Source organism: Canis lupus, chromosome 15 (assembly GCF_011100685.1).
Source record: "Canis lupus familiaris isolate Mischka breed German Shepherd chromosome 15, alternate assembly UU_Cfam_GSD_1.0, whole genome shotgun sequence".
NCBI lineage: Eukaryota > Metazoa > Chordata > Mammalia > Carnivora > Canidae > Canis > Canis lupus.
Genome location: NC_049236.1, coordinates 40,905,316 through 40,920,281, shown reverse-complemented (window position 1 = coordinate 40,920,281; position 14,966 = coordinate 40,905,316). Strand labels below are relative to the sequence as shown.

Genomic DNA, 14,966 nt, shown 5'->3' with positions numbered 1-14,966 from the left:
AAAAAATATAAAAGCTGGCAACACAATTTGTCTTCTGACTCCACATTCTTTACATTTTCTGCTGTGCAACAAGGCTCAGAATGGTAAACGGCCTAGAAAAAATATGAAAGCTGGCAACACAATTTGTCTTCTGACTCCACATTCTTTACATTTTCTGCTGTGCAACGAAGCCATAAATTTTCTATTAGGAGGGGCTGTTCGTCACTTAATAAAATCATTCCATCATATACATTTCTTTTTGCTTTGAGATGGTTGTAAGAAAATAAAGGCCTCGAAAAAACACCATAGTTGAGGGGATGCTTTTTTTTTTTTTTTTTAATTTATTTATGATAGTCACAGAGAGAGAGAGAGGTAGAGACATAGGCAGAGGGAGAAGCAGGCTCCATGCACCGGGAGCCCGATGTGGGATTCGATCCTGGGTCTCCAGGATCGCGCCCTGGGCCAAAGGCAGGCACCAAACCGCTGCGCCACACAGGGATCCCGAGTTGAGGGGATGCTTATACAAAATTGTGTTGAATACAAAATTGAGGAAGACACACTAAAAAGTTTACCAGAGACCAGGGACAAATGCTTCCTTTCAGAGAAAGGAGGCTCACTGCTCTGCCAGTAAAGCAGGAATTCTCTCACTCTTGAGGGGAAAATCTCCCACATCATTTACTTGAAGCTCTGTCTGACCCTTTTCTCGCTGAAGTAAGCTTTTCTCTAATGATGTTAAAGGACACATAATGTTTTGTTTGATTCACATAAGTGTTTTCTATTGTTTTAAATTGTCCACATAATATTTTAGAGAAAAATTCAATTTGCTTTCCTCACCGTAATCTCTACCACAGGCATAAACCAGGCCTAACTCACTACAAAATAGGTGCTTGAATTTTTAACATCTGATTTAATTATGTTAAACAATTCCATTTGGTAATACATATGCAAGATTAGTAAAAGAAACCCTATTGAGTTTTCAGATATTTTGAATAATCACCCTATTTCTTAAATTTAGATTATTTTGAAGCCCTAAAATTACATATACTGGATAACAAAGGAAATTACTCTGATTTTCACTTTTTAGACTACTGCCTGAAAATTTGCAAGGATTAATATTTACATCTCACCACCATTTGAAGAATGGAAGACTTAAATATTTTAGTGCCCAAATCTAATAAATAGGGTAGATTATTTAAATTATCAAGAGATTAACTGAAGGATTTATTTTAGCACACTTTAATATGTGTCTATATATTATTAACAAAGCCATGAAGGTCCAGAGGTAGGGGAAAATGAAGCAAAGATGTTCAGAACCACCATAATTGAGGACAATAAAGATAATGTCTCAAAAATGCTCCTTTCATCCATGTCTGTGACGATTGAACAAGTTTAAGTAAAAGTCAGACACTTAAGTATTTGCATTTCTCTGGGCAGAGTGAGGTGATTTTTGTCATCTTTGTATTGTTTTTGGTGGGGAAGAAAGATCTATTTGTAAGGTACAGGGTTGTGTTTTTAAAGATTTAAGTTGTTGGAAGCCTGATCTCCATATGTGGGCCATTTCTATACCAAAAAATAAGAAAATAATAATAAAAAAAAAGATGCACAGCTTGAAAGGAGTTAATTTTAAATATTCTATTCAGGAACATTTACAGAATAGACTAGATAATGAGGCTGCTATATCACTGAAGTAACTTTTTAGCATAAGGTTATCTGACATCTATTAAAGAAAAATATTAGCAGTAAAGAACTTACCATTGCTATCCAAAGAACAACATATTCGTCTATAAAATTATTAAAGTACTGGTCTAAAAATAAAAGACCTGGGCCAAAAAAGACAGTGTCTTGAAGATACAGTTCACTTTTGGTCATGTGAGCTATCTATAAAAAGATAAATAAAATAATTTCACTATTAAATTTTAAATATTTTAACTTTCAGTTTTTAGGACAGGATTTATACTTTAATCGCTATTAAGACAAAGATAAAGAGACCATTTAATCTCACGTTTAATATGGAAATACTGATTCTAAAACTTCTCACATTCATGACTGGGTAGCTCATTAAAGTTCCCAATATTTAAATTCCTTGATATCAGAAAATTATAGTTGACAATTATAGCTAAACAGATAATTAAAAGAACTTAGCATTCAGAAAGGAAAGTATCTCCCTGAATATAACACTAACTCATTTACAGTTTTACTTGGAGCACAAACAGCCATTTATTATAATGACCATACCATTAAAAGCCTACCCATTGTATGAAACGGTTTCCAGCTTTGTATTTGAAGACCAAGTACATTATTTATATTATGAAATATAAATGAAAGAATTTCTTACCACCAATTTTTGTGATACTTTAGCAAAGACACATCCAAACATAAGGGTATAAAGACAAGGATGCTTTTCAAACACATTAGTTGCTGACTTTTTATAGATCATTATTGCCAATATAATAATAATTCCTATGTGGAGTCCAGGTGACAAGACACTGGTGCCCTAAGGGATAAATCAGAAAATCATATTTTAACATTGCATTTATCACAGTGCAAACATTTTCTGAACATCTATTTTGTGTTAGAAACTAGAGACCTAAAGAATATAACATACTATATGGCCTAACAGAGTATACAGACCTTAACTGTGCCTTCAAACATCCGTAAAACCCTAGTGTTACAAAGAGGTAATACAGTGCCACAGATGTTTGATTTCAATTTTATATATACTCACATTTTAAACTAATTGCCACTAAGAAACAGTATGATTTATTGTACACCAATTTTACTGTGCCAAAGGCCATCGACATTTGGATTGCCAAGTTAAAACATATTTTTGTTACAGGTATTGAAATAAAGTTTAACCTGCCAATTTTATTTTATTTTTTACTTATTTTTTAAAATTTTATTTTTAAATAACCTCTACACCCAACATGGGACTTGAACTTAAACAACCCTGAGATCAAGTATCACATGCTCTACCAACTGTGCCAAGCACTCCAACCTGCCAGTTTTACAAAGTACTTTAACTACCGATCAGGAAAAGTTAATTTTGCCCTGGTCTCTCTATACCAACAGTCCTCACCTCTGCCTTTTTTTGGCATTTGGATTGCAGATGCTCTCTTGTATAACACTGTAATTCCAACCCATTACATTTTTATCTGTGTGAATCAGGATTCTCTCAATACTGCTTATCCTAAACAAAATACTGAAATAAATTTGGTATTAAGGCTTACAAAATCCCAAACTACCAATTTAAATATATTCATCAAAACAGCATTATTCTTGTTTATTGTTTACATGTTATAAATTAGAATTTACTATAAAATTACAGCAACATTATAAATACTATTATACATATTGTATGCATAATAAAATGTGTACTATATGTTAACAAGTCATAAAAATTTAGACTAATAAAATAGTGCTTTTATCTGTAGTATGGTTCTGTAGATTTTATTCAAGAAAATCTGCTAAAAATATTGGAAAATCAACAGCATAGTGTTTGATTTTTTTGTCTTCCTTCAAACATTTATTACTTATTTCTTAATAAAATATTCTCTAAAGTGGATACTGATCCTCACTAAATCTTATTTTCTTTAGTAAAATTCATGTTCCAGGTAGTACTCTATTTTATCATCCATGGTCAAGCAACAAGTATTCCTAAGCACCTCATGCATAGTACTGAAGTCAACTGACAAAACACCTCAGAAAATGACTGATTTTTCCAAATATATCAGGACTTCTGTATCTAAATAAGTTTTATACTTATGAAATAAATTGGCTCTCAAGATAATTTCAAAGGAATCCACATAATTCATAAATTTTCAATCTTTATGAACACATTTTATATACATGATTCAGAAGCAATTTATGTCATTTAAGAAAATGAGGCTTTTTTTTTTTTACTAAAAATGCCACATTTCATGCTTATTACTCTTATTTATTAAACCTGGCTCCATATGACTTTGGCTTTTTCTCGAAATCATAGCTACTCTTGAAGGACAGAAATTTTGAACTACAGCACCAAAGAAATCCAAGAGAGTAAGCTATCGCTCAAATGACTCTAAAAAGTCCAACAATGTTTTCATATTTTTTTTTCCTTTTTAAGTAGGCTCCTGGGCATGGAGCCCAACACAGGGCTTGGACTCATGACCCAGAGATCAAGACCTGAGCTGGGACTCTCAGCTGACCGAGCCACCCAGGAGCCCCAGTGTTTTGATAGAAGATGACATCACTAGACTAAGTACTTATCTTCTTATATTTATCTTAAAGATGACAATATGGTTTTTAAAAACATAGATATCATATTTGTTTAAAAGTTGGCAGGAATTCTGACCCTTTCCCATATAAAAGTATTGAAGTTTTAAAGAAATAAGTATGAATAAATACAAAAGTATTATAGCATGAGCAAAGTGTAAAAAAAAAAGTACACAAGGTGTACCTATTCAATATAAGAATTAAGGTGTAAAATTTTACCTTTTAAAATATTAGAATAATTTTTAACAATACATTTCAGTGAAATTTCAATAAAATTTATTTCATGAGTATTAAATTGCCTCGTATGTGAAACCATGACCTTTGGCAACTTTTCTGCTATTAAATCAGGAATTCATTTCCTTCTCCTCCTCCTCCTCCTCCTCTCCCCTATTAATGTAAGGTACAATATGCAAGAAAACAAATGGCAACTCAATTATATACAGTAATGAGACAGTGGATGATTATACAGGATGTCAGAAAAGTCTACTAAGAAAAATAGAAAGTCAAAACTTTTAAAAATACTTTTGGGGCAGCCCCAGTGGCCCAGCGGTTTAGTGCCACCTTCAGCCCAGGGTGTGATCCTGGGGGCCTGATTGAGCCCCACATCGACCCCACATTGGGCTCCCTGAATGGAGCCTGCTTCTCCCTCTGCCTGTGTCTCTGTCTCTCTCTCTCTCTCTGCGTCTCTTATGAACAAATAATATCTTTAAAAAAATACTTTTGTATTATGTGCCTAAAAAGAAAGATATTTGGTTTCCTTTCCCATTGTTGGAACATTGACATGCTTTTAGTATCTCTGGATCTGATAATAATAAAACTTATAATAAAATTAATATTAAGTGATGATGAAATTAATATCTTACTGCTATAGTGGATCCATTCTTGCCAACACCACCATGGAGGATAACATGGAAATAATTTGAACAGGAAAATATTGCTCCACCTACTACTCCAAGAACTGGAAAGATCTTCAATTTTATTTCTAGAATGGGTATCTTTAGGGGTAGAGGAAAGAAACAAATCATTAAGAAAAAATAATTTCTTTTCCTATTAAATAGTAAAGAAACATTATGATATGGCCCTGTACGATTAGGTATCCTTTTTCTTATAATCAAACCTTAACTCCTGGATATAGCCTGTAGTGACAACTTTTTCTTTTAACAGTTTTATTCATTAAATGAAAAATGAATCCACCATATTCATGTCTACTTACATAACTGTAATGAAATATTTAATCTCACAAATGAAAAATGATAGTCCATTTGAATTTAATACCTCTAAAAGGCAGCATCACAGTAAAAGTCAGACACCATGATTTGCATCATGAATGTGACAAATATCACAATGTGTGTGCATGCAAGAATTCTGTGTAGTTAATATCCAGGATTAAATCTCTAGCAATATATTTACCTGTTGGTCAATTTGCTGTTCAAGAAAACTTCCAAAGGCAGCAAAGGATTTAAAAAACAGTAACAATAAATTTCCAAAAGCTATAGGCTAATGTGTTTTGAAAATAGGCTTTGAAATATTGTACCAACATTTGTGGAAACTACAGACTAACAAATTTAGAAAATCTACATCTAAAATAAATATTCTTGTTGGTAAGAATAATAAAGTGTGCTTCCCTCCTATGGTATTGCCAAAATATTGAATGAAATGATTTTAAGATTAAATTAAATTATTCCCCATTATAACTAAATCAGAATTAAATTCAGACATCTGATTTAATAACCTAACTGCCTCTAGGTCAACATTCACCTTTTTATGAGAACCAGCTGAGCAGCTAACACAGAAGACAAAGACACATCACATCATATCCCTCTAGATTTACTTTAGAGGTCTACAGTAGCATATCTTTGATTCTGTTATTCTTCTGGGATGAGAAGGAATACGAATGTCTCAGGAAATGTACCACTACTTAAAAATATGCTCCAAGTCTGAGCCCAGTGGTATGTACTTTAATTGGCTATTCTGAAACTAAATGCCACAGAGAAATCTTACTACTTTTTAATAGACTTAACTTTTACAGTAATTGTAGATTCATGGCAAAATTGTATGGAAAATACATAAAATCCTCATATATTCCCTTCTGTCTCCCCCCAGTGTCTCCCCTACTATCAACATTTCCCGCCAGAGTATTACACTTGCTATAATACGTGAACCTACACCAATACATTCTTATCACCCAAAGGCCATTGTTTACGTCACAGTTTAATACTGGTGGTATACACATTCTTGAACAAACGGCTTATGACAAATATCTGCCATTACAGTATCATACAGAATAGTTTTATTGCCCTAAAAAATCCCCTGTGCTCTGTTATACCTCCTTCCCCCATAACCTCTGGCGACTGCTGATGTTTTCACTGTCTCCATCATTTTGCTTTTTTCCAGAATGTCATATATCTGGAACCATACAATATGTAGCCACCTTTCCACATTGGTTTCTTTCACTAAGTAATATGCACTTAAGGTCCCTCCATGTCTTTTCATGTCTTGATCGTGCTTTCTTTTTAACACTGAGTAATAATCCATTGCCTGCATGTACCATAATTTATTCATCACCTACTGAAAGACATCTTGGTTGCTTCCAAGTTTTGGCAATTATGAATAAAGCCGCTGTAAGCATCCGAGTTCAGGTTTTTGTGTGGACATAAGTTTTCCGCTTACTTAAATATCAAGGAGCACAGTCGCTGGATCCTATGGTAAGAGTATGTTTAGTTTTGTATCTCTTACTATTGTTACTGGATGTATATATCTGAGTGATTAAAAATATAAAGTCTGGAATCAGTCTTCTTAATTCCAGTACTTACTAGCTATGTGTTCTTGGACAAATTACTTAATTATTCTAAGACTTACTTATAACACAGAATAATGATAATATCTATTTCATAGTATTGTTCTAAGGGTCAGATAAAACAGTGATGGTAAATTGTGGGAACATAAGGTGTTCAGTAAATGTTAGTTGTTGGCTGTTGATATTATCCTTATTATTCTTAACTCTATGGGCATGAGGTTGTGAGTCAGCCAGTGTATGGACTTGGGTTGCAGAGACAATAATTTATTTCTTCATAAATTCTTTTCCTATGCAAAGCATGGATTTGTAACAGTGGCCTCCCAAGAGTTAACTTTTATCAAAATACTGAGGCCAACCAAGCAGAACATAAGAACCCTCCTTAATATGGGCCACTTTACCTTATAGTAGATTATAAAAAATGCAAATTATTAACTTCTCTTTCTAATATTAAGGGACAAGTTTCAAACAAAATATTTTACTGAATTTACTTTTCAATATATTTTATGAGATAAATTTAAGCCTGGAAAAGGTAGTTCAACTAGTGTGTTAAAATTTTGTATTAGGGTAATGGGGTCATTTTCTTCTATGTGGTAACATATTCATGCATAGAGGAAAATGCCAAAATAAGGCATATAGGATAGTAAAGTTATAAAATGAAGAGAAAGGGTTAAGAAGTGGTATGATCATTAAATACAATGCCAAGAATTTCTGAAGAAAATTAACGCATTTTTTCCTAAATATCTGCTAAGTATTTAAATATAAATTTAAATTCAGATTTACCGTATAGTCCCACATTGTTGCTCCTCCAAATGTAGAAAACACAAAGACCATCACTAAAGCTATCTGAATTTCAGTTACATCCACTCTGAAGAGAAAGGACAAAGAATAGAAAAGGTGTTTGTAAATAAAATTTCTGAATATGAAAATCAGTTAACCATATGTTAAATATCAAAGATGTAAAAATCTTTATAGGCTTAGCTTATTTTTACCTTTAGTTCCATCATTGAATTATCAATTTAAACTGTTAAATAAGGGCAGCCCTGGTGGCTCAGTGGTTTAGCGCCGCCTTCAGCGCAGGGCGTGATCCTGGAGACCCGGGATCGAGTCCCACGTCAGGCTCCCTGCATGGAGCCTGCTTCTCCCTCTGCCTGTGTCTCTGCCTCTCTCTCTCTCTCTCTCTCTCTCTCTCTGTGTGTGTGTGTCTTTCATGAATAAATAAATAAAATCTTTAAAAAAATTAAAAAAGTAAACTGTTAAGTGAAAAGCCCACTGAACAACATGTGCTCACATACAGGTAAACATTATGATGTGCACAGGGGGGAGAAACACTTGTACAGAATGTATAAAATTGCTATGAACAGTTATTATCAAGATTACAGAAGGAGTTTACTTTCAACTTTATGTACTGTAAAGTTTGAATTTTTAAATAACAATCAGGTATTATTCTTGTAATGAGGACAAATTATAACATAAAAACAGCCAGATGACTTAAGACAAATTCTTAAATACTCCCAAGTGAATGTCACTTAAAAAATAGGGAAAATTCAAATAGCTTTCCTTATTAGGTTACTAACAGTCACTATAGTGTTTTGATTTCCACAGACATTATTTTTCCCTAATGTATGAACACGCTTAAGTTTCTTAAAAAAAAAAAAAAAAAACACTAAACCAACCAACATCAGTCTCTAGTTAGCATTCCCTGAAGCTACTGACTTCTCCTCTGCGCCATAATTAGGCTAACTGAAAAGTAGTGGATATATGTGTAACTTCCTCCTCTTCATATTTGCTGCTTAATTCATCGTAGTCTGGTCTTTGGCCCCATTCTACTAAAATCGTTTAAGGTAAATAATGACTTTCAATTTATCAAATCTAAGGGATACATTACAGTTAATACCTTGGGTAACTTTCTGCAATATTTAAAATGCTGATTGTTCCCCCTTTCTTAAAATGTTTTGCTATGTTCTTATTTATTCCGTGCTTTTTCATGATTCTGGTGCCTTGTTGGAAGCTCTGCTCAGTCTCCTTCCTAGACTGCTGCTGCTTCCATTCTGCTACTAGTTCCAGAATTCCATCTTTTCTCCTTTTGGATTTCCTGAACCATTGTGTCTATGCTTAGACTACCATCTGTAGGCTAAGGACCTCAAAATCCCTATCTCCAAATCCACATCTTTTTTTCTGAGCTCCAGATTTTTATGTCTGTCTATCCACTTGACATCTCTGCTTGGATGCCCTGGAGTCTTTAGATGATAGAGGAATACTCTCTGCTCTGCAAATATAAGATATGTAGTAATTATATGACAAAAAAAAAAAACAGGCAGGGAAGAAGAAAAGACTTCTAGACTAAGTTACTTTGGGGGCAGTTGAGAAGGTGAACTGAACATTAACCTACAAATAAAAGGGAAAATAGAAAAAATGATAACTAGTATTTGTAGTAAGATCAGTGGCAGGCAAACCAAGGCTTCTAGGCTGTAAGTTAGTTGAAGAAGGTAAACATATTAATATAACATGTAGTACTTTGTAGAGAAAAAGGAGGAACGTTGGTTTCACATATACATCATTCATACTATAGATTTTAAATTAAACTCAAAGCTTCATTCTCCCTCTCTGCTTTTTAAGGATAAACTAAATAAATAACAATTATTAAGTCTAGAAAAAAGAAAGCTGAAATGATAAAAAGGGTAGAATCACTCACCAAATATTCAAACATCTGAACTATGAAGAAAGAGTTGAGGCTTGAAAAATATATTAGATTAAAAGAATCAGAATTAGAATTATTAGAATAAAAGAATGTTCTATATAACAATTTACAAACTTAGAGAACTCAATAATGGATCTAAGTTTTTAAAGTTTGGATCCAAAAAAGACTTTAAAACTCCAAGACAGATGGATACTGGGGATATTGTGCAAGTTATCCTTAATCCCCAACTGTAATCATGGAGGACAATCCACAACACTGTTACAATGAGATTGGTATAGAAATTGAGAGTAAGCATTTAAAAACTTTTATGGTATTTGACAGAGTAATTTTGTATTTGTTGAATTAAATGAAATATTGAGGACTGTATTTTGCAAGTAATTTTTCGTTTTTTATTTTTAAACTGCATGTTATTAGTCCACCATGGATTGAGGGTACAAATAGAAACTAGTCCTTTACTGTATTTTTTTTGAGAAATGAACCTAATACCATATGGAAATTCTCATACTTTCAAATAAAAGAAAGTTAATAAGTCTATATGTTCACATGTAAATAACAAAATAGCACATAATACAAGTAAACACTGGACTTGGTTCAGGTTTTAAAATTGAGTTTTAAGCATTACTCTATAGAATTGCTTAAGACTCTTGCTACAGGAAAACAAACACTATAAATAAGTCATGTCTTATCTCACATGGCAAACATTAATATACAGACAGATTTTAACTGTAATCTTATATTGTGCTAAGGGAAATACTAATTGATGTGTCACTGATTTATTTTTAAAAAACTATTTTTTTTTGTTTTTGTTTTTTGCTTTGTTTTTTAAAGATTTCTTAGAGAAAGAGTACAAGCAGGGGGAGGGGAGTGGCAGGCAGAGGGAGAGGGAGAAGCAGACTCCCTGCAGAGCAGCGAGCCAGATTCAGGTTGGATTCCAGGACTGAGACAAAAAAGTAGGGATCGTGAACTGAGACAAAAGTAGACACTTAACCGACTGAGCCACCCAGGTGCCCCCAATTTACTAAAAAAAAAAAAAAATCTTTAAACAGTTGAAAATTATAGTTAAAAATACTTAGTAATGTTTTATAGTTTAAATGATCTAATTCAAGGTACCAAATTCTTATTTGCACCGAAATCCACTTATTTTCAAAAGATAAAACATACAACAATGAAAATATCCACAAGTAAAATAGAATATTATTTACATTTCTCTTCTGTATTACAATAACATAAATACTATAAAAACTAAGCCTCTCAATAGATGGATAAATATACGAGATACACATATATACATGTGTGGGAATACTAGCCGTAATAAGGACAAAATCTTGTCATTTGCAGAAACATGGATTGAACTAGAGGGTAAAACGCGAAGTAAAAGAGGTCAGAGAAAAACATACCATACAATTTCACTCCCATGTGGAATTTAAGAAATGAAACAAAAGCAAAGTAAAAAAGAGACAAATCAAAAAAACAGACTGATGGTTATCAGAGGGTGGGGGAATGCATGAAATAGGTGAGGAGGATTGAGAGGACACTTACCACGATGAGCACGGACTAATGTACAAAATCATTGAGTCACTATGTTGTACCTGTGCTAATATAACACGTATGTCAACTACACCGGAATTAATTTTTTTTTTAATTTAGCCTCTTGGAAAATGACAAATTTTCAATTGCCAACAGACAATTGATACTGATATGGTTCGTAAGCATTTCCAAAGGTGTGCTTGAGAGCCTATATATGGGTCCTTCTTGTGATGCTAAGCTAAGCCATCATTGATTCTACTCAATGATCTATGAGGGGATCCCTAGGTGGCTCAGCGGTTTAGTGCCTGCCTTCTGCCCAAGGCATGATCCTGGAGTCCTGGGATTGAGTCCCGCATCGGGCTCCCTGCATGGAGCCTGCTTCTCCCTCTGCCTCTCTCTCTCTGTGTCTCTCATGAATTTAAAAAAAAAAAAATCTTAAAAAAAGTGCTCTATGATATTTTTACCTTGACAAAGTAAAAAATATACTACTTAGGATCTCTGCCCCCTAGTGTTGGTATTAATTTAATTAATTACTTAATTTGGGGGGGGAGAAGCAGAGAGAGAGAGAATCTCGCAGGCTCCACACCCAGCATGGAGCGGATGTGGGCTCAATCTCACCAACCTGACATCAAGACCAGAGCCAAAATCGGAAGCTTCCAAAGTGGAAATTTTCCAACTGACTGAGCCACCCAGGTGCCCCATAATGTTAGTATTTTAAATGGCTGTCTACCCCCGCTACTGTAGGATCCTCTCCTGTCCCCTATACGCTAGGGACTCAACCACAATAGTCGTTTCCCTAGTGTTCTGAGTACTTTCTTTCTTCATCCTTCTTCCTAGGGGCTTTTACTCCAATTTGTCTGGCAAGGACCACCCACAAGTAACTCATCTCTGCTCCAGTCCTAGGCACACATTAGATTCGCAATCAACAGCAAATGAGTATAAAATTTACAACTAGGCCAGAGTGAACTAATTCATTTCAGAAAGATTTTTAATGAAGTTAGAAGCCAAAATGATAAAATATAGTTATTAAATAGTAACAACAATTAACCAGAACACTCATTATTATATTATTCTAGTTTACCACAGCAAGTTCAGCAAATAAAAATACATTAGATTTTGTAAAGCTATTTTTCTATTTTAGCATATCTTTTTTTTAAAAAGTATTTATTTATTCATGAGAGACACAGAGAGAGGCAGAGACATAGGCAGAAGGAGAAGCAGGCTCCATGCGGGGAGCCCGATGTGGGACTTGATCCCGGGACCCCAGGATCACGACCTGAGCCAAAGGCAGACGCTCAGGTGAGCCACCCAGGTGTCCCTATTTTAGCATATCTTAAGTTTTTAAAATAGATACAGATTCTTAACTCCACATAATTGCCTAGAATTTTTTCGTCAGGCTTTCTGATCCTTGGGCTCTTGATCAGCAGATAAAGAATTCTAAAGACTCACATATTCCATAAAAGCTTTCTTAAACTAATTCAGCCTATTGTTACCTTTTCCTTACTTAGTATTTCTTCAGTGCTTATGGAAACCTAGAGAAAGGCGTTTTCCCCTTGGTGATGGAGTATATTAGCAGTGTCACAGAAGTATTACCTCATCCCTTTAGTACAGTGCATTATAGCTCCTTAAACAGGGATTTTAAAAATGCATTTTGTATCCTTCTACAGACTTTAACACATTGCTTAATCCAATGTGATTAGCTGAACAGCAGTCACTAAGAGTATGGGGTTTGGAGTCAAACTTGAGTTTTAATCTTGGCTCCATACTTAGTAGTATAAGAAAGGTAAAAAACCTCTGCCTCATTTGTACAGCGGTTAATGTGAGGAATAGATGAGAAATACATATAAAGCCCTTAGTACAGTGCCTGAAACATGCAAGTGCACTAGATGGTAGCTGCAATTATTCCATAATTTAGAATCAACCTGATGAGTTCCCTAAGCCTTCCCTCTGTTATATGATCCACAGATTTGAGCTTCTCTTTTTTATCATCACCAGAGGTTTGTGGTGGTGTTGTTTTCCAGAGCTGTTTCTCCTATGCAGCAATAAAGACGGGCCAAAAAAGAACCAGAAGACATGGGAAGGTAGAGCTGAGAATGAACCAATGGCAGATAGTTCTTGAAGGATTGGGCAGAAAGGCAGCTAATGGGAAACAGGAAAAGTGAACTGAGCTCCTGCTTCATGCACTATTTCCTGATGTCTAAGAAAGAGGCATCGGGGGCATATATATCATCTAACATTTAGCTCTGACATTTTCAAGGTGCTTTTACAGGATCTCCCCAATTGCCTACCACATTTAAAGAGTCTCACAACTATCTGTTGTTGGTGACTGATGTAAGGGGTGCACCTTTTTGGGCACATGAAGACTTGATCAATAAGGACCTTTAGATTCTATATTTCATTATTTTATTATGTAAGTCAAATGCTATTTACTTAAGTACTGGACATTCTTTTTCTATATTATTCAGGTCCTTTATTTTTCTCTTTCTCTTATATAATGTAAACTTGGGTTAGTAAGCTACTAAAGTGAAGAAAGGGAGAAAAAATTATCAAATATGTAGCCATTTATAACATACAGAATATCTACAAGACTTAAAGTGTAGCATTTATGGATGCTCCAGTACATTTAAAAGATAATTTAAATTCCTGATTGAAGCTTTGTTTCCTTATGGATAAATAAAATATAACAGACTGTGAAAATAAACTGGATTATATTCTAAAATGTACAACTTGAAAAACATACTTACTTTCCAAACCTCAACACGCCTGAAACATAAGTCTGCCAATGAGCACAGTAAAACATGAACATCCCAATAAAAGAGCAGAAAAACAACCAGTCAGGATGAGTTCCTAAGCGCACAGCAATTGAAGCTCCAACTGCCATAAATACTGAAAGAAACAAGGTTTAAGAACCATTAATAATTAAAAATGATTAATGAAATAATGGTCATGTACTATTTTTAAATACAGAGTTTTAAAGTACGTAATCTTGACATTACAATAAGGTACACTAAACAAAATTAATTTTTGAACATACTTTCAAAATACACTGCAAATTTTCTCCCAAGTGTACACCTGCCCAAAAAATTGACCAAACAGCTCAGTTCATTTTAGTTTTTGAGCCATCGTCCCCCCACCAAAAAAAAAAAGGGAAGAAAAAAGAAATAAAGAAAAAAACCTTCACTAATTTACCTGTGGAAAGAGAGTCACAACCATGGTCAAAAAGTTCTCCTAAAGGAGAACAAGAATTTGTTCTTCTGGCTTGTTTCCCATCAATAGCATCCAGTGACTGGTAGATAAAGAGTCCCAGTGCACATAAAAGGTATGTCCAGTATGGTGCCTAAAAATAAACATAAATAAGAAATACTGTTATGTGACAACAAGCTGGCTTCTGTTTGAAAATAGTTCAGCCCATGCTAATTGACACATTTTTCTTGTGTTCTCACCTTATATTATCTCAGGGTGTTACAAGAAACATTCACAACCCTCCTTTTACAGATGAGAACTAAATTGAGAAATCAAATGAACCGTTCTAAGTCATGTGAGTAAAGGGACAAAGAAGTTCATATGGTGAGAAGCACAAAGTTAAATGAGCAAGGATTAGGACCCTAATTTTAGTTCCTAATCCACAGCTCTTTCAATATATTATTTACATGTGGCCCTAGATTTGAAATTATTCAATAAGATTTTCTACGAAAAAAAGATCTTAAAGACAAA

The 14,966-nt window shown here is 34.1% G+C and overlaps 1 protein-coding gene across 3 annotated transcripts in view; it reads right to left on the bottom strand.

The window, feature by feature from the left end:
* CHPT1 (choline phosphotransferase 1) overlaps positions 1-14,966 on the bottom strand; it is a 31,972-nt gene that overhangs the window by 6,030 nt on the left and 10,976 nt on the right. For all 3 annotated transcript variants that reach the window (XR_005370683.1, XM_038558828.1, XM_038558829.1), the window contains exons 2-7: positions 14,442-14,589; positions 13,997-14,138; positions 7,808-7,892; positions 5,094-5,225; positions 2,315-2,473; positions 1,732-1,857 (exon numbers count right to left, since the gene is read on the bottom strand). Coding sequence is in view for 2 of the 3 variants with exons in the window: in XM_038558828.1 (XP_038414756.1) it covers positions 1,732-1,857; positions 2,315-2,473; positions 5,094-5,225; positions 7,808-7,892; positions 13,997-14,138; positions 14,442-14,589 (792 nt within the window). In the remaining variant the exon portion in view is untranslated. The remainder of the gene's footprint in view (positions 1-1,731; positions 1,858-2,314; positions 2,474-5,093; positions 5,226-7,807; positions 7,893-13,996; positions 14,139-14,441; positions 14,590-14,966) is intronic.